Source organism: Bidens hawaiensis, unplaced genomic scaffold (genome assembly GCF_021521415.1).
Source record: "Bidens hawaiensis isolate Kalapana, Puna unplaced genomic scaffold, B.hawaiensis_p1.1 tig00052255_1, whole genome shotgun sequence".
NCBI classification, from domain to species: domain Eukaryota; kingdom Viridiplantae; phylum Streptophyta; class Magnoliopsida; order Asterales; family Asteraceae; genus Bidens; species Bidens hawaiensis.
In genome coordinates this window covers 72,161-92,803 of record NW_027499385.1, presented here as the reverse complement: position 1 = coordinate 92,803, position 20,643 = coordinate 72,161, and the positions used below count along the sequence as shown (strand labels likewise).

Sequence of the window (20,643 nt, the reverse complement as noted above, 5' to 3'; positions counted from 1 at the left end):
TAGTCCCAAACCGTTTTGAACATCCCTATTGGGAAGTAAGAACCAGAAATATTAACTTACCTTTCATCACCTAACTTCAGAAGCGAACCAGGTATAACAAAAATGTGGCTTAAACTCAAAAGACTAGAAGCCAACAATCATAAAACGGAATTATATATAGTGACTTATATGGACAAGTAACTTACAACCATAATCCATTTTGAAGGGTAAAAATGTAAAATTAGGTTTAACTTAGTTTTGGCAATTTGCTAGTAAGGCCAATAGGGGGGTGCCTTCGGGTGCCCCGGGTAAGGGAGAATCGGGTATTGCAACATGTGGAGAGAAGAGGAGAGAGATGCGTATGTGTAGTACAAACTACTACAGTTTGTGGGATGCGGGTTTTGGCGATAGGGGTTACCTATATTTGCGTGTTCTGGTGGGTTCAATCAAAGGGGGTGGGTGCGTTGTTGACGATCGGATCTGATGTTTTGTTAGTATGTGAGATCCCTCCAATACAATGAGGGATTTGCTTTTGTTTTATAACTTGGGTACCTCGGATAGCATGTTATACATGATCGTTTTTACGACGTGTTGGTGTATTTGAAAAGCTATGAATGAAGTCACTTTCTCCGATATGCTGGTTAAAGTCTTTGGATATCCTTGGATTAAAAACCGCTCCCCATTTAAATGTATTATATGGATATATGGAATAATTGGTGTAATTTCATGTTATAACTTTGTTTTTCTAGCCCCTTCAAATTAACTGTTTTTCGAGAAAAAGGTAATAGTAACCTTAACTCGAGGAAACTATTGTTTCATTTAAAAGTAAATTTAGGTATTTGTAACGAGTTAAGAACACAGGCGTCTATTGCTTCATTTTATATGTGTTAAATACGACCCGAATTCCTTTTGATGAAGCATGAACCTCCACTAGAATGAGAGTGTCTATGGGTAGGACCGCATGGTTCCATACAGGCATACAGTACTATAACCAATTAATTTCCAACACCATATCAGTATCATGGTTATCCAATTAATATCACAAGGAAATACTTAAAAAGATTATAATAATAAGCTGAGTGTGTACAATGTAATATCTGAAATCAATCTGCCTGTTATACAATTATTGCTAATACACACAAATAAAGAATGTCCAACTTTAACCATCTCTAACCAAACAAGTGCATATTTTACACTCAAAACACCACCCCTTACGCCGCTTTCCTCCTCTCCCCCAATTCACTTCTCGCAGTTATTATATCTATATACTTACAAAAAGACTTCAAACAGACTAACCTGAGATCTTCAAACCAATAACTACTTTAACCGGGAAACATTAACTAACTTGCTCCCCAATCAAATCAAGACCCACAACTAGAAACGTAACGCCTTGAAACATCAAGAAATAAAAGTGAATACCTTGAGCCGATAACAAGCTTCTTAGAGAAGCCGTCAACAAAATAAATGCAAGAGCGAGTTCCTTCCTATACAGACGGTTTTTCCTTTTCGGTCTCAGTTCTGAAAGACCTGACTCTGAAGCTGACCTATGGATAGTACTGCTTTCTCCATTGGCCTCTTGTGACTCGGCAAACGTTACAAGGTCTGACTCAGAAGCCCGGCCCAGTTTCTTGGTCACAACCCATTCGTAAGAACTGCCCAATTTAAATAGCCCGGATATCATAGCGTTGAATTTGGTAACTGACATTGTGTTTTCAAAGAGAAGGTATGGGACTAGGAACGGGAATGAACGGGGTGCGGGTAGAATGTTTAAGACAGACATGACTCCCGGGATATAACAGACCACCCAAGCGGGTAACTGGGCTTCGGGTAAGAACATGGTTAATGGAAGAATAATGCAGAAAAGAGTGAACGAGTAAAATGGAAGGATGAGCTTTCTTAGGAGAAAGAAAAGGAATATTAGATTTGCTTTCTTCATGAAACTCATCTGCAGTAATCAAAGAAAAGAATAAGATGTGGTTTATGATATATATATTAACTTTTTATACCTTTGAACGGATAATATCCATAAAGCACAAGCGGAAAAGTTGCATTGGGCCAGAATGCCACCTGTACTGCTGCTTTTTATAAGCTGCATATGACTCTGGGAGCTCACACATACACTGCAAGAAATAAAAAAAATTCAGATGTTGTCACGCTTATGATTTAAGTTACTCCAGAATAAAATATTAAGAAGAACTTATGCCTTGACATCGTTTAAGTATATGAACTTCCAGCCAGAAAGATGAGCGCGAACAGCAATATCCATGTCTTCAACAGTTGTTCTTTCTAACCAACCGCCACAATCCTCTAAGGCTTTAATCCTCCATACACCAGCAGTTCCATTAAAACCAAAGAAATTGATGAAAACACCATTCACTTGTTGTTCAACCTCAAAGTGAAATGTTAAGTTTATGTTTTGCAACCGTGTAAGTAGATTCTCATCCTTGTTTACAAAAGACCACCTTGTTTGAACCAATGCCAACTCATCGTTCCCCTTCAACAGAAAAGATATTACCCAATATAATCAGCATTACACACGGTTAGCATATGCGTTTATGAACTCTTACACCAAGATAATAAATATATCAGAAATTAGAGGTATAAATTTCAGACCCATTTGGTTGATGAAAAGGTAAGCATGGGCCGCTTTTTATCTCAAGTGACAAAACATATAAAGTAGGTTAAAGCGTCATCGCAAGCCACCTAATGCCTTTTTCTGAACACATACAACCTTCTAAATTATTTTATTCAATAAACGAATTATTTACTGCAAATACATCGTCTTGCTACTGTTTGAAACAAAAAGATGTTTAATTTACTATAAACTAGCCTATATGCCATAAACATTGGTCGAACATTACTTTGAAGCGTCTTGTACAAACATTTGGCACTATAAAAGTTAACTTAAAATGCGCGATTGACCAAGACACATGAACAACTCCTCACCTTACAGCTATTGAAATTTAGCAGAACATTCAAAACCCTAACCAACTATCAACAAGCTTCTATGATCTAATAGGCCTATTCAATCACAATAATCAAAACACCAAGTAATGATTAAACATAAACCCTAAATCTAAAGAACACAATCAAAAGATTAAAGATCTATGTGAAGCTATAATTAACAATCAATCAAGATAATAAACACTCATATGCATCATGAAAGAAAAATCAAGTCTTTACTATTAAATAACGAAATCCATAATCAAAACAATTGTCCAAAGCAAGAATCAAGTCAATACATGTTCATCAAACCTAGGTAGACATGAAGTCTAGCCTAGAATCATTATTAAAAACAATCCCAAACAAACAAAACAAAAGAGATTCATGATAAATAACAAGAACGAAGAAAGTAGAGCGATAAAACCCTTAAGACTCCTTTCTTGATCGATTGAATGAAAGCTCCTTGATCTCCAATGTAATCAACCTTCAAAGAACCTTCAAACTCTTGGTTTTTCTCTCCAAAATCGGCTGCCAAAGCTCCTTTTTTCGTTTAGGTTTATAATAATATACATATACGACGAGGTGGGCCTTAAACTTGCAAAAAACGGTTGACCAGGGAGCCCTAGGCGCCGCGCGACCGGGCCTGGCCACCCCGTCGCGCGGCGCGGCGTGCTATAGGGGGAGGGGTCCGGATTTTCTTGTTTATTTGTTGCTTGTTTATGTTGGATCTCTTTCTTGACTCTCAAGCAACGATAAGTAACTTCTAGAACTTCTTTTCTTGGCTTACAAATCATCATTGTAGGTTCCCTGGACGGATCGTACGAGATATCTCGATCAACTCAGGTGCGGAATCCCTGCGTAGATCGTTACGAGTATAGAACACGAATCACACGAACACACGAAACGAACACACGTTATATAATAACTCAAACACGTGATACGATATCACTTATTACAGACTCTCGTCCTCACGTTACAATGAACTTGATAAACTACTGAAACGAACAACTAATTGGAACTTCACTAAGCCGTAAGCTAGGTATATAAATACACGACAACTTCGCCTGGCATGTTCAGGCGAAGTTGTCTATAACTTCGCTTGACTAACAAGTTCGCCTGTTAAGCGAACTTGTCAGTAACTTCGCTTAAACATACAAAACATAATTAAACATTACAGACTCGATTACAGACACTAGACTATGAACTACTGGCATTATGCACCAACAGACTCCCCCTTGGCAGTAGCTTCATATCTTGATCTTTAAGCACTTGTCTTGTAATCTTCAACCTTGTATCTTCACGCATGCACTCCTTCTCTAACACAAACTGACACAACTCTTTGATACTTCCTCGCTTCGTCCTTCCAAGCAGGAATATAAAAGATTTTCTTCTCATTTAGCACCTGCAGATCAGCTTGCGATAAGTTTACCAAATGCATCGGATCGTAAACTCTTAGGAGCTCTTGTTCATCCTCGTCTTCCATCACTGCCTCTGCTGTCTCACAATCCACAAACCACCACTTTAGGTCTTTAAGCACATCCTTGGGCATAAGCTTCATCGGTACTTCTTTCAAACACCGGATCGGTTTATACTTCATGACCATCCAAGGTTTTCCATCAGCTCTCAAACCTCTATCCTTGTCTTCAACAAGTTTTCCCTTCTGCGGTTTCAACAGCTCAAACTTCTTCTCTTTTATACTCTTTCTCCATACAATTTTCCCAATAACTCTAGCCATATTATCGTCACTCCGATTGATTAACCCCAATCTGGCTAAGTCTTTCACTTCACATTCCGGCAGTGTATTCAACGACCTTAACATTCTTTTAAAATACTGAACGCCGTCATACCGTTTAATCACAAAGAGCTTCAACTGCTCATCATAGATCCAGCAAATAATCCCTTTCTTCGCTTCAGCATAGCCTTTAATATTGTAACTCTTCTTAAACATTGTAGGGACCGCCGGTTTCTTCGTTTTAACGAACCACTGAGCATAGCCTTCCTTCCACCTAGGCTGCTCTTCCCATTCAGTCTCATTGATTACTGTCTCATTACCCATATCTGCTTTCTCCACACCTGGAATGTCATGCTCCACATTCTCTTCTTCTATTTCACCTTCTTCAACATCTTCTTCAATCACAATCTGAGCACCAATCTTTTCAATCTCTTCGACTGGCAATACATCATCATCAAACAACACATCATCACTAAACATATCATCATCTAATTCTTTCAAAGCATCAATCACATCATCTTCCATTTCTTCATCATCAACCATCACCACTTCATCACCACTTCATCACCACCAGAACTGCCAGCCGCACCTGAAGACTCCCCCTGAGCTGTGGAAGTCCCAAGAGCTTGAGTAGTTCTTGGCAACTCACCACCTGCACCTTTCGATGCATTGGGATCATCGTCTCTATCAATCCTCTTCTTTGTCCTTAACTCGTCGCCTTTACAGCCTGTCTCCCCCTGAGATGCCAAGAACTCCTTCATAGCATCTATAATTCTCCCATGTTCAACCAGGAGGGACGACTGTAGTTGATTTTCTGCTACTAGGCGTTGAATAGCCTGGGTCTGGACAAGATTCACCCTTGATTGTTCTGCCACGACCCGCTCAAGTGCAGCTATTCTCTCCGAGTCTGAGAGGGTTGCATCGAAATCAAACCTCATGTGAGATGTGTCTTGAGTATACTCAGCAGGAATTTCGAATGAAACCGGGACATCAGAAGCAGCTGTGGACGTAACCGCAGGTGGTATCGTGACCGACAACCCTGCAGTTGCAACGACTGTGGACTCTACAAATTGTGCAACCACCTCTGAAGGAGTAAGCGTTGAAGGTGGTAAAGACACAATCTCCGGAGTTGTCCTCTGGAAAGTAGTAGATGGAATGCCGAAAGCTGATGATGTAGCCACCACGGGAACATCCGCGGCGCTTAAACTTGTGACCTGTAGTGATGTAGGAACAATCGACATACCTGACAGTGCGGGCGGAGCGAAACGTACAACTCTTGAAGTCTCTCCAGCTCCCATACCTGCACCTGTCCTTTCCCGTCTTGAACGTCTAATCAACTTGTGAATATCCTCTTCTTCTTCTGACTCACTATCATCAGCTGTCCTCTTTCTCTTTCCAAACGTCCTCTCTTGAGTCACCAACATCCTTCTCGCCTCATCCATAACATCATCAAGATCTGAGTCAGCCACCGTCGTAGCTGCTTTAGTAATACGCACAGTCGAGACACGTTCAACTGGGATCTGAACGTTCTCCTCTGGATCCACCCGATCCATATCGAAGAATCCTTGACCTCCGAATTCTGCATCAAGGTCCACTTCCTCCTCCGGTGACACAACAGGAGCAGCAGATATAGCTTGAGATGCTCCTGCCTGTTGTGGTGCCGGGTCTCTGAACTCATCCCCACGAGCTGGCACATACCCCGGGTTTATTAAGTACCCAAAGAGTGGAGTATGCCTTGGACGCAGTTCAGGCTTGCTCCTCGCACTGGATGTTCGGCATTGAGCGAAGATACGTTTGCTCACACTCTCCACGTATCGTATTGGACGTCGTTGAGGCAACGTGGGAGCAACATGATTCAAGATCATCTGAATGAATCTTGGATACATGATGAACCTCTCACGGGCCATCGCTCTTCTCTGTCTATCGATCTCGTAAAAGACCATCTGACTAAAGCTATAACGTTTGTTATAAGTCAGAGCAGTCATTGCTGACTGCATGGTCGCACTCATACCATCAGTGCCCGCCTTCCTCCCAGACATGCAGACAATCATTACGTGCATGAGGAAGCGCCACTGATCAAGTAGGAAACCCTTCCTCCGTTGTGTATCGCCCAATGGACCAGAATAGCCCATTCGTAGAAATGCTCCATCGCGGAACGGAGCAACAAACTCTGTAGGGTCATCCCTAGTCTCCTCTCCAAAATGTAAAGCCACCCGTATTTGTTCAGAAGAGAACTAAACTTCTTGATTGTTGACGGTTGCTCGCATAACCGGGGGCTCAACGCGGCAATCGTATTCCACTGTCTGCCAAAAATCCTCAATATTGGGTAAGGAAATCGGCAGAGTCGTAGTGATTGCATGGAATATCCTCGAGCGAAGGAGGAAAGTGATTATCTCGCGGTAATCTTCAACTCCGTTCGCTTCCAGGTCTAAGGTGATAAACATATTGTGACCCGGGAAGAATTGCCTCTGATTATCTCCGTCATCTCCTCCAGCACCTCCAGCACCTGCTACTGCAGCCATATCTGCAACAAACGAACCAAGTTAGATAAACGTTAAGGCATAACACAAGTTCGCTTGTTACCATGAGCGAAGTTGTGATAAAATCTGTATAGGCGAAGTTGGTAACAACTTCGCTTCATCTTTAAGTTCGTCTAATAACTAATAAGTAAAAAGGTCCAGGCGAAGTTAATGATAACTTCGCCTCACCACAACATCGCCTCAGGCGAAGTTAAGCATCAGGCGAAGTTACGGATAACTTCGCTAAACCTATAAGTTCGCCTGAATCTGAAACGGCAACAGTAAGATCGATTCAACTCCGGACAATCTGGTGTTTTGGTCAATTTTGACGATTGAGGAGTCTAAAACACATGATATTAAAGCAATCTGGACGATCAGTTTGTTCATGACCACATAAAGACAAGTTTTGAAATAGGGTTCAAACATCCGACAGTCGGAGGTCCATAACCGGGTCAAAACGACCACTGATTAACATCGGAGAGCAATGATTATACGATATAATGACACCACGAACCTTGAATCGTAACGGAAACTGAGAAAAATAACAAGGAATCGGAATAAACGACAAGTTCGCCGGAAAACTGGATAAGTTCGCCGATAAATACGGAGGATAAGTTCGCTGAGTTTGAAAATACTGAACGAATGACCTTAAGTATTCTTTATATAGGGGTGGAGTTACACAGGCGAAGTTACGGTTAACTTCGCCTAGGCGAAGTTATTCACAAGTTCGCCTGTTTAACAACTTCGCCTATATTTACAAAATCAAACCTTATAATTTGAACATTTTTCAATTAACTTTTAAAACTTCCCTTTGAGAATTAAATGACACGATCAAGTCCAAGTAACCAGATATAAAAGCATACAACTACATAAAAAGAAAACTTTTAACAATTAAAGTTTAAGGGATCAAATTTCAGTCTTTACAAGGGACTACTACGTTTTAGAAAAGATCCGAACAGGAATCATACTAATTACGTGACTGTCACATAGATCCGTGTTTAGCTGTATTATGACATAAAGAAACAGGTTGTAGGCAGGTAAATAACTTAAAATGGTTTTCATCATTTCTGTGATACGAGTTAGGTTCAATTATCCCTCAAAATTTAAGTGGGCAACAACTCAGAGATTATGATGCCTCCTATCTATTCTCAAAGCGTATTTGGCTTTTCCCAAGTCACCCCGAATTGACTTCGACCCATAGTGTCTGATTAAGTTTGTAAGTACTCTTCATCTGATTCCCGTTCTCTTTCTTACTCCATGATTGAGAAGTCTTGACATTTTCAGCTATAGAATGTTTCAATAACTCCAAATTTTATTTTTATTTTTATTTATGATAAACATTTACATAGACTTCAGAGTAGTAAACAACTGCAAGTCCCGAATCTGGATCACTGCAGTTTCTTCACACACTATCTTTGCGGGAATCAGAACACTTACGGGCTCGTGTATGACTGGGTAATCGCTTTTCTGCCTATCATTCGGAAAGATATATATGAAGACATGCAAAACTCGTAAGGAGTTTACACGTAAAATCGAGTAGATTTAGTTTGTATCACATCTACTTTTACGCACCATAAAAAGCTACCATGACATACAATGACTGTTCTAAAGCCTTTTAAGCCTAATAACTTCACTAGTTAAGCACACAAAAGCAGTATATCTATCATTTTCCAAGGTTGGATCAATTTTCTGTTAAACATAGCAAACGAACTTCTTACGAAGTAGTAGACTTGAAAAATAATTTCATTTCCCTTTAAAAAATTTTAACATTAATTGCCCCGACCAAAACAAAGTCTTCAGGTAAACGGCTATCCCGAAGATCCAATGGATCAGCTGGACCGACCACATACTAGTATGTGTCCTTCTAACTAAGTATGATCGACTAATTTTAAGCGAAAGAATGAAAACTCATCATAAACCGCCCCGGTCACTTTCAGTCATCTGGTTAATGGCTGTCCTCAAATTCTACAAGTAGAAAATGAGGACCAAACATATCCTAAGACATGTCCTTCAAACTGAGGCAACCGACATAATTCTAAGCGATAGTGACCTTTTTTTTTTTTTTAATAAACATAAAAAGCATGGTTACTCGGGATTGATCATCCCGTTCAACTCAATAAGGTTTTGAAATCTTGTTTTGTCAAACGCTTTAGTATAAAGATCAGCGAAATTATCAAGCGTATCCACCTTTTCAAGCACAATCAGTTTCTTCTCAGCACAATCCCGTATAAAATGATGACGTATGTCAATATGTTTAGTTTTACTGTGCTTCACGGGATTGTTAGTTACTGAGATAGCAGCTGTGTTATCAATGCAAATAGGAGTAAGTAAGAAATTCAGACCATAGTCGCGCAACTGTTGTTGAATCCAAAGAACCTGGGAGCAGCAGTTGGATGCTGCCATGTATTCTGCTTCACAGGTTGAAATTGCGACTGAAGTCTGCTTCTTGCATTGCCACGACACCAATCTGCCACCAAGAAACTGACATCCTCCAGTTGTTGACTTCCGACTCTGATTGCACCCTCCATAATCAGAATCTGTGTAAGCGACTAGCTCCAAGTCTCCTCCTCTCGGGTACCACAACCCCAGCTTCGGCTTGCCCTTGAGATACCTCAGTATCCTCTTCACACCCTTCAGATGAGATTCTTTTGGGTTTGCCTGAAAGCGTGCACAAAGACAAACAACAAACATTATATTAGGCCTAGAAGCAGTTAAGTACATTAAAGAACCTATAATAGCCCGATATTGAGTTGGGTCCACATCTGCATCACCGTCTGACTCAGCACCCAATTTGTGATTGACGCAGATTGGAGTGTCGAATGGAGTGCTGTCCTCCATCTTGAAGCGTTTGAGCACATCATGGACATATTTGGTCTGATGAATGAACATCCCATCCTTCTTCTAATCAACCTGCAATCCTAAAAAGAAAGTTAGTTCACCCATAGCACTCATTTCAAACCTTTTCTTCATGACAGACTCAAACTCCTGACACATGGAGACTTTTGATGCAGCAAAAATAATGTCATCCACGTAGACTTGCACCAGCAGGAAGTCGCTTCATTCTCTCTTGAAGAACAACGTGCTATCAATCTTCCCTCTTTCAAACCCATTTTCAAGCAAGTAATCTGATAAAGTTGAGTACCAGGCACGAGGTGCCTGATGAAGTCCATACAACGCCTTGCTTAACTTGTACACGTGGTCTGGAAAGTCTGGGTCAGGAAAACCCGGAGGTTGCTCAACATACACTACCTCATCAACTTTCACATTCAGAAACACACTTTTCACATCCAACTGAAATACCTTCATCTTCTTATAAGCAGCAAACGCCAAAAACAATCTAATGGCTTCCAACCTTGCCACAGGAGCGAACACTTCATTATAATCAATCCCCTCTTGTTGATTAAAACCTTTAACGACTAGCCTCGCCTTGTTTCTTATGATAATCCCTTTCTCATCTCTCTTGCACTTAAACACCCATTTTGTGCCTATCGCATGCACATGCTTCGGTTTTTCAACCAAAGTCCAAACTTCCATTTTCTTGAATTGAGCCAACTCTTCTTGCATAGCTTCGACCCACGAGCTGTCCTTGAGAGCCATTTGATAATTCTTCGGTTCAATCTGGCTGATAAAGCAGGTGTACAAGCATTCGTTGATTATGCCTGTCTCCTTGATGCTTGTGTAAACACAGGTGTGCTCATTCAAGCTACGTCTTGTTTGTACACCGGAGGACACATCACCAATCACATTCTCCAAAGGGTGATCTTTATGAATTCCCGTGGTCGGAACAGAACCGACATGCAGATTGTCTTCCAAGTTAGAAGAGAGCTCGTCAATGATTGTTTCTTGCTGAGAGTGAAACGGATTGAAAAATTCTTCTTCAGTCGAGGCAGCAGGGGTATCGATATCATTTGATGAGGAAGGTTGACATTTATCGATCAGCTGTCTTTGCAATAGATTTTCTTCCTCATCAAGGATCATCTTCGTAGCAACTCTCTCTTCTTCTTCAGCAATATCCAAATAAGGTATGTTAAAAGACTTAAAAAGTTTAACATAGTCGAAAAACTCAGCAGGTCCGTTGCTTGGTTTTGGCGGTTGGTAACTTGTGATATCGGTGTTACACACCACCTCAACCTTGCTGGTCGATGTATTAAAGACACGTCTGGTGGGAGTCCCAACAACATAACCGACTAAGATTCCTTCATTGGCTACTTCACCAAATTTAGAATTTGTCTTTAAAATCGAACAAGGGGACCCGAATGGTTCAAGACCACTCAAGTTGGGCTTTCTCCCATGCATAAGCTCATAACACGTTTTACCAAGTCTTTTAACAGTTAAGACTCTATTCAGAACATAACAGGCTGTAGCAACAGCTTCAGCCCAAAACACCACAGGAAGCTTCGAATCAGCCAGCATTGTTCTGGCTCCTTCAATTAACGTTCTGTTCTTCCTTTCAGCCACTCCATTCTGTTGCGGTGTATACGGAGCGCTTTATTGGTGTTCGATCCCTTTCTGAAGGCAGAAGATCTCCATCTCAAAATTCTTGAACTCCGTTCCATTGTCACTCCTGATGAACTTAACCCTTTTATCCATAACGTTCTCAACTTTGGTAATCAAATTCTTCACCATCTGAGCCGTTTCATCTTTTGATTTCAGGAAATATACCCACGAATATCGTGAGTAATCATCAGTGATCACCAAGCAGTAAGAAGTACCTCCTAGACTTTTTGCATTCATGGGACCGAAGAGATCCATGTGAAGCAATTCTAGGGTACTGGCAATTGAATTGACTTTCTTGGTGAGATGGGATTTCTTGTGCTGCTTTCCCTTCTTGCACGCTATACATTTATCCTCAAAATTGAAACTCTTCAAGGGAACGCCCAACACAAGTCCATTCTTGACAATGTGGTTCATCTTCCGAAGATGAATGTGCCCTATTCTCCTATGCCACAATTCGGACTCCGATTCGCTCGCTTTTGTCATAAGGCATGATTCTTCTGTGGCCATTTCAGTCGACCTCATATCTATAATATACGTATTTCTTTCACGTGGAGCCTTCATCACAATCCACTCCTCTGGTATCTGAAAACCAGGTTGCAACACAATCGCCTCATTCTTTGTAAAATGAACGGTGTACTCCTTATCACAGATCTGCGACACACTCAGCAGATTGTGCTTCAATTCTTCCACAAAGTTAACTTTCTCCAATGTCATCTTTCCGTTCGACACCGTTCCCATTCCTGTAATCTTGCCTCCACTTTCACCGGCAAAGCTCACTCTCCCTCCTTGAACAGGTTTCAAATCGTGTAACAAGTATTTGTTACCCGTCATGTGCCGGGAACAGCCGCTATCCACAACCCAAAGATTGTTGGCAGCCCTGTTCAAATTTTCCTGCACAAAAAAGCAAAAGATTAGAATTTAGGGACCCAAGACCAATTGGTCTTGGATCTATACATCCCAAACTTTGGCTTTCCAAAGTTAGTCTCTGGATAATTCCTGTAAGTCCTATTAGGATATCTCCTTGAAGATTGATTGTGAGGCCTTCCAAACCTTTGTGAATTGAAAGAATTATAGCTTGTGGTTTGGTTATTAGCAGTGTAAAACTGAGATTTGTTTCTATGAAAACCTGAATTAGTCACATTTTTGAATTTTGAATGGTTTTCATTTTTAGCAGCATGATAATTACTATTAGGCTTATTCTCAGTTTTAGTAGGCCTTACACCTCTGAATCACTGCTTCAGAGGGCAATCTGCAACTAGGTGCCCTAATTGATTACACCTAAAACAACACATATGCTCAACCTTTTTATCAACCGGTGTTTTAGATGTCGAGGCTTTATTACCGCCCGTTCGTCTCACATATGGTGGGACGTACGGGTTTAGTGGAGTACTCTTTTTATTCGTCTTATCTTTCTCTCCACCATTGGGTAATACCACCTCCTCTTTTGCCTTACCAGACTCGGATGACTTATCCGAATCCGATGAGACTGGACTTGGATCAGAAATTTTAACACTTGAAACAGGCGAACTTGTTTCGCCTCCACTAATATTTGGTTCTTTACAAGTTACTTTAACTGGTACTGTCTGAGCAACCTCAAAGTCAACAGATTTCTGAACACTAGGGTTAAAAGTGTAATTGTGATTATAAGGTGGTGGAACCTTATGATAACCGATTCCTCCTCTCTTAGCAGAGGAACCTTGATCACTAACAAGGTGATCAAGAATAGCAGAGGAATTTCTGAACTGCTCTAGTTTTCTATTCAGTTCCACCACTTTTACCTGGTGATCAGCAATCTGTTTTTCTCTATCAGCAATTAGTTTGGTTTTTTCTTCCAAAACTTCATAGCTTAAATCAATCACTTCAATTTTTTCAGCAAGTTTTGTTTTTAGACTTTTAACATCTTTTTCACAGGCTTTTATTTTGACTTTATAGCTATTTTTTCTTGCTTTTGTAAAATGATGATCTTCTTTTAGGGTTTTAAATTCAGCATCCAACCTAACATACTGATCGGTTATAGTTGCTAATTGCTCAGACAAGTTTTCACATTTAGAACATGTAGGTTTAGAACATATCTCTGAGAGCTGGTCTTTAACATCTGCCATGAAAGCTTTTTCTTCTCCGGTAACCTTCTCATTTCCTTCAGTTTCAACCTTCGCCAAATTGGCCTGTTCGAAAGTTTCTTCAGAATGCAAGTTCCAGTTGTATTCACCATCTCCTCTGGAAATCATTGCACTATAATCTTTAGAACCCCCACTTTGCTGTGTAGACCTGCCCTGACTTCGTTCCACACGCTCATTCCTGCATTCCTTTGCAAAGTGGCCGTTTTGCTGACAGTTGTAGCATCTCACCTTCGTCTTGTCAAACCCTGGCTTTCCACCGACAAACTTTCTTCCGGTCTTTCTCATAAACCGCTTCACTCTTCTTACGATCATAGCCATCTGCCATTGCAAATCCATTTCCTCCAGATCATCAGCATCAATCTGGTCATAGTCTTCATCCAACACAGCTGGATCAACAATCTTCCCTTGAATGTAGTTCTCATAGGAAGCAATAAAAGAAGCATAGAGACCAAACTGCTCTTCAGCAGACTTGACACTCATAGGCATCTTGGAGTAGTTGTTGCTGGGAATACTTGGAGAGTAACTACTCTTGCTTACCTGGGGTTGAGAACCACTCGATCCACCTGCTACATAGCAAACATCACCATTTGTGTTGACTGACACATGACCCTCATGTGATGAGTTTGCGCCCGACTCTCCCTTCGAGTAGTAGGCAGCAGATTCAGTCTTCGATCCTGAGCTAGTGTTGACTTTAGCTCCATACATACCTGGATCTTGAACCTGATCCATAGGTGTCTCCTTTCTGACCATATTAAGCTCAAAGGTTCGGAGCTTGTTAACTGCCGTTTCTAGATCATATGTGGGAAAGTCTTTGTCTTCCCTCATCAGCACAGTGTACATCTCCCATTTTGGTGGGAGAGCATCTAGAAGCTTCTCAACTATTTCTTCTTCTCGGTAGGAAATTGAATAGTTGCTCAATTCAGTCATCAGATGGTAATATCGAGTGATAATATCATCTAAAGATTCATTCTTCAAATACTTGAAGACTGAGAACTGGGTTTTGAGCAATTTTACCTTTGAAGCACGGATTCCTACATTCCCTTCAAATCTGTTCTCAAGAGCTTCACAAAGCTCTCTTGCTGACGTATACTTTCTAAACGTATGAAGGATCTCTTGTGGAAGAGCCATAGTAATAGCAGCATGAGCCTTGCTCTCGGCCTCATACATCTTTCTCTCTTCTTCTTCCATTTTGCTATACTTTTTGATTTGATCACGACCTTCATACTCCATAACTGGTGGAATATAACCATCCTGGATGCATACCCACATCTTCGCATCCTGGTATTTGACGTATTGTATGAACCGATCCTTCCATGCAACGAAATCGGTTCCCTTCATCAATCTTGGGGCCTTAGTAGCTGACCCTGCTTCAACTTCCATCTTCACTAACTCAGAGATGTTAATCGACGACATCTTTCCCGAAAAGTAAGAAACCCGAAAAAAATCAAAAAATTTTCTGAAAAGTACTGTAGGCGAAGTTACGGATAACTTCGCTTAAGCCTTAACTTCGCCGCAGATTAACTTCGCTGAAGAACTTCGCAGATGATTAACTTCGCTTAATGTAAGCGAACTTAGGAGGTAGGCGGAGTTGTAGAGAACTTCGCTGAGTTAGGCGAACTTGAGAAGGTAGGCGAAGTTGTGGATAACTTCGCTTAACCTTATATCTTCGCCGAAACCCTACGTATCCTGACGGCAACTTCGCCTGATGAACACGGACGTTTTTGCAGATCTAAAATCTGGATTTTACGAGGTTTTTGACGGTGCAAAGGCTTGATTACGATGGTAGGAGGTAAGATTGACTCAAAAACACAGAAAACACGTCCCGCAAATAGTCGAAACGGGATGATTTCTACACCCGCGTGAATATCCCGAACCACACAATCGAGCAAAAGCTCTGATACCAATTGTAGGTTCCCTGTACGGATCGCACGAGATATCTCGATCAACTCAGGTGCGGAATCCTTGCGTAGATCGTTACGAGTATAGAACACGAATCACACGAACACACGAAACGAACACACGTTATATAATAACTCAAACACGTGATACGATATCACTTATTACAGACTCTCGTCCTCACGTTACAATGAACTTGATAAACTACTGAAACGAACAACTAATTGGAACTTCACTAAGCCGTAAGCTAGGTATATAAATACACGACAACTTCGCCTGGCATGTTCAGGCGAAGTTGTCCATAACTTCGCTTGACTAACAAGTTCGCCTGTTAAGCGAACTTGTCAGTAACTTCGCTTAAACATACAAAACATAATTAAACATTACAGACTCGATTACAGACACTAGACTATGAACTACTGGCATTATGCACCAACAATCATCTACATGAAAACAAATCCAAACACTAAGTGGAGTAATCATGTAATCAATAACGAGCAAAACGAACTTAAACTTCGCATGAAAAGATAGAAAGAATTAATTTTAACATGCAAGACACCAAAAAATATAAAACACGTAAACATATAATAAACTTGACTCAAAAACCTTAAATAATAAAAGATGTACTAAACATGAACTAAAACGAACTTGAAACATTAAAGAAACACAACTTTACAAGGGATTCGAGATGTGTAAATAGATGTATATCATTAAGTTAGTTCGTTAAGGTATTATCTAGTTTGTTAAAGATGTTTAACAGACCAGAAATTAAGTTATGTTTCCTCCTGATTCGTTAAGGATGTTTAACGAATCAGGGGACGGTTCGTTAACTTTATTATTGTTATTGAAATGTAACGAAGCCGGTGTCTAGTTCGTTATGGAATGTTAACGAACTAGACCCGTCTTCTATATATAGTGTTATTATTCCACTGAGTAATTTAAGTTTGGAGATTAACATAACGAACCTCTGTCCAGATTTCCTCTCTCTTAAGCTTCTTCATAATTATTCAATCTAATATTATACATACACCTAATATACAATTAATACTAATACATAACATATAATCATATAAGAGCATCATGAACTAGATCCGTAATTGTTATTAAGACCTTAGATCCGAGATCGATTTAAGGGTTTCACAAGTCGTATAAGAGCTTTCGGTGTTCGATTGCTCATGATTCGTATGTTAATTGTTAATTAAAGACTGTTTAATTGGTATTTTGGTATAATTTTGTTTCCGGTTTGATTTTGATTGAATTCAGTGTGAATTTGATTAGGATATGGATTGATTGGAGTAGATCTATATTTGTTAAGGTATTGTGAGTTGGAATTGGAAATTGGATTGGTTGTGTTATTGTTTGGTTTGGATCGGGATTTTGGCCGAAACAGAGTTTTGGTTTTGGTTGAATTGGTTACGAGTTAAAGGTTAATTGGTTACGGGATGGATTGAGTTGGTTTCGCGTTGTGATTCTGAGTATTTTGATAGGTAATATGTTCGATTTGGTGTAGTATTGGAAGGGTATTACAAATTTGGGTTTTCGTTTGGTGTTCATATGTTTTCCAGAATTCTTGAAATGTTTGATGAAGGTTTGAAGATTTGAAGTTTCGTTAAACCTCAAGCCAATTCGTTATTGTTATTCGTCAATTCGTGTGTGGTTCGTTATTCAGTTCTTTACTTGTTCTGATTCGTGTCATTCAATTCGTGTGACACATTTCCACTTCGTTAACAATAATCCTAACAACCTTTTGCCACGTGGTAGGAGATGTCAGAGTTTGTTATAACCGTTTAACAACCTAATTCGCTAGAGTTGACTTGTTATCAATTGTAGCTAATTCGTCATCTTGATTCGTCACCTAATTCGTTAACAGTGACTTAGTGATGGAAACTCTCCAGTTCGTTACCTTAATTCGTTAAGCTTACACTTAATTGATTCATTAAAAGAACCATCTGTTTCGTTAACCTATTTCGTCAAACTAATTCGTTATTTTGACTTAATTCATTGACCAGTTCGTTATAATCTATTTCGTGTCACTGTTCCAGATTCGTTAAACTTATTCCTGATTCGTTACTATTCACATTTCGTCAAAGTTACTGTTCACAGTTCATTAAGAAAATTTCAAATTTAACCCTTGAAATTTGATTGTATTTTCATTTTTCAAATGGCTGGTATGTATGCTTTAGCTTCCCAAAATATGTTAATGCAACAAATGTTGAAACTGGACACCGAGATAGGTTCACATTCAAAATGTCCACGTTTAATGAAATTTAGCGATTTTACTAAGTGAGAACCTCGTTTCCATGCTCATATAGGGTCAGTTTACCCCGATTGTTTGTATTGCCTGGATGAGGTATATACCGTTCCTATGATTGGAGATGAGACTAACGGCTTCACACCTAAAGCCATCTCTCAATACTCTCAAGAAGAAAAGAAAGTGTTGGAAATTGAGACAAAATCCTATTCTACTCTTACAATGGCTTTACCGGAAAACATCTTTCACCAAGTTGGTAGCATAAAGATTTGTGCTTCGTTATTCCAACACATTCGTATGAGGAGTATGGGTAACACTGCTGAAAGCAAGAAAATCATGCTAAAGTTTCAATTTAGAAACTTTAATTTACTTAAGGGTGAGACTGTCGAGGAGATGACAACAAGGTTTAATCATTTGATAGCCGAGATGGATAAAATGAAGTTGGAAACTTCTGAATTTGATAAGATTGATCATCAAGAGTGCTTTACCGAGTTCTTATTATATGTTTTTAATGGTTTTAAAAGAGAACAATTACTTCTACAATGAAGACTTGACAACATCCGAATTCATGCAAAAGATCGAAGCAAGAGAATACGATCTAAAATGTTAAAAGTTCAATGGATAATCAAGATCCTGCTTTTTATGGTGGGAGTATGCCCTTGAGCTCAACCATTTCTCCAATCACTGCATTTCTTACACAAAATTCAAGTGAGAATGCAACAACTATCTATAGTGATCCAAGAGCATGTTTCTACACTGCTGGAAATTATGGATCACCTGGTGCTTCTGAAGGATCTGGAAATTCATCCACTAGAAAACAATTCTCACCACCACCGACTGTCAACATGAAGGAAGCTGAACAAAACTTTGCTTTCTTATCAGCTTTCATGTCTTCTTATGAGAATTTGGTGAGTAGTAAGATAGCTACGAGTGATTTGACTGATGAAGACTATGATCAGATTGATCCGGATGACTTAGAGATTATGGACTTGAAATGAAACATGGCAATGATTGTCCGTAAAGTTAAAAGGTTTATGCAAAGGACCGGCAAAGATCTTCCCGCTTTAAACAAGAAGTTGGGGTTTGATAAACTGAAACTCAAATGTTATAATTGCCAGGAATTTAGACATTTTGCAAAGGAATGTGATAAGCCGAAAAAGGAGTATACTGGTCTTTGTGGTCAAAATCAAAGTTCTTCTACACCACGAGGTAATGATGCTGAAAAGAAACCGTCTACTTCTGGGTCACAAGCAATGTTAGCTGGTGGAACCGATTGGTCACAACGACTGTTGTGTAATGACAATCAAGCCAATTTGGTTATGTTCAAGATAAATGATGTTTTTCAAGATGCAAGCGGAAGTGAGTTATCGTCTGACAATGACACTGAATTGGACTCTGATGATTCATGTGATCAATTTCCAATCACGTTTGCTTGCATGGCTAAGATCAATGAGGTTAGGCCTTCTATCTCTGATACTTCATCCGCTAAAGTAAATTGTGTTGAATGTGAGTCTAACAAACGTAAGTTAGAGTATTTAAAGAATCATAATGATAATTTAGTGAGAGAAATTGCTTCACTAAAGAATACTTATCGACAATCTCTTGAATCTCAAATGAGATCTCGAGAGAAGATTGAAGCTTTGTCGACAAGTAACCATGATCTCAAGGCTGAGTTATCTGTTAAAATGACAATCAATGATCAAAGTTTCAAGAAATTTTGAAACATTGTTCAAAGAAAACCGAGCTTGAGAATGAGGTTCTTGAGTTAAAGAACAAGTTGGGAAAATTTCGAAACTCTTCCTTTTTGTTAAACGAAATAATCGAAGTATCTGGAAAGCAAAAAGATTCGAAAAAAGGTATAGGTTTTGTTGAAATTCCACCACATTTTCACAGTGATTATAAAGCAAATCCTTTTGCTAGAAAAGAAGAAGATGTGATTGTAAAAGAATCTGTGATTTCTGAAACATCAAAACCAGTGAAAACTAAAACTGTTAAATCCCAATCTATACCTCAAAAACCTCATGTTGAAAGCAACAAAGTATTTGTTGAAAATGTTGATAAAGTGATTATTGAGGATGTGTTTGAACCTGAGGTTATACACAAAAACAAGAACATTCCAAGTTCAAATCACATTCTTTGTGAACCTCATGAATTTGAGGAAGCCGTGTATGGTTCATACAAGCCTCATGTGAAAAAGGAAGAACAAGTGAAAGTTAAAACCTGTGAAGATAAAGAAATCAAAAAAACTGAAAATTTCTGATGAGGACTTGATGCGTTTCATCAATCCTACTAATTCTAAGCCATCATATGCTCGTGTTTTTTATGTAAAGGGAATGAACAGGATGTTCACTGAAAAAGACATTCCGATTAGTATTATCAAACCTGAACTGATTGAAAGTGTCTTTTACAATGAAACTGACAAGATACAAGATCTTGAACGTCAATATGCTTGTGCCAAAACATCAAATTCATCAAACCCATTGATTAAAGCAAAGCAATTGTTAAAAAAATGCTAAAAAGGTTCATTTTGTGAAATCAACTGGAACTGACACATTACAAAGTTTTTCTAACTGTTCTAATCTTGATTTCTATATGAAAAATAAGTCTGTGTCGTCTGATGATTTGGTCAAGAGTTTCACTAAAAATGTGAGTCATCAACCTTCTGTTGCATCTGTTTTTGCCAAATCTCAACATGACCGTGTGGAC

At 39.4% G+C, this 20,643-nt stretch overlaps 1 protein-coding gene across 1 annotated transcript; it reads right to left on the bottom strand.

Annotated features, from left to right (window-relative positions):
- Positions 1–945: 945 nt before the first annotated feature.
- On the bottom strand, positions 946–2,482 carry LOC143599493 (putative xyloglucan glycosyltransferase 6; the record flags this gene model as incomplete). Its single annotated transcript, XM_077077438.1, has 3 exons — positions 946–1,924; positions 1,986–2,099; positions 2,183–2,482. Coding segments are annotated over 3 exons (1,023 nt in total), but the record flags the coding sequence as incomplete, so codon positions are not given.
- Between the last annotated feature and the right edge of the window lie 18,161 nt (positions 2,483–20,643).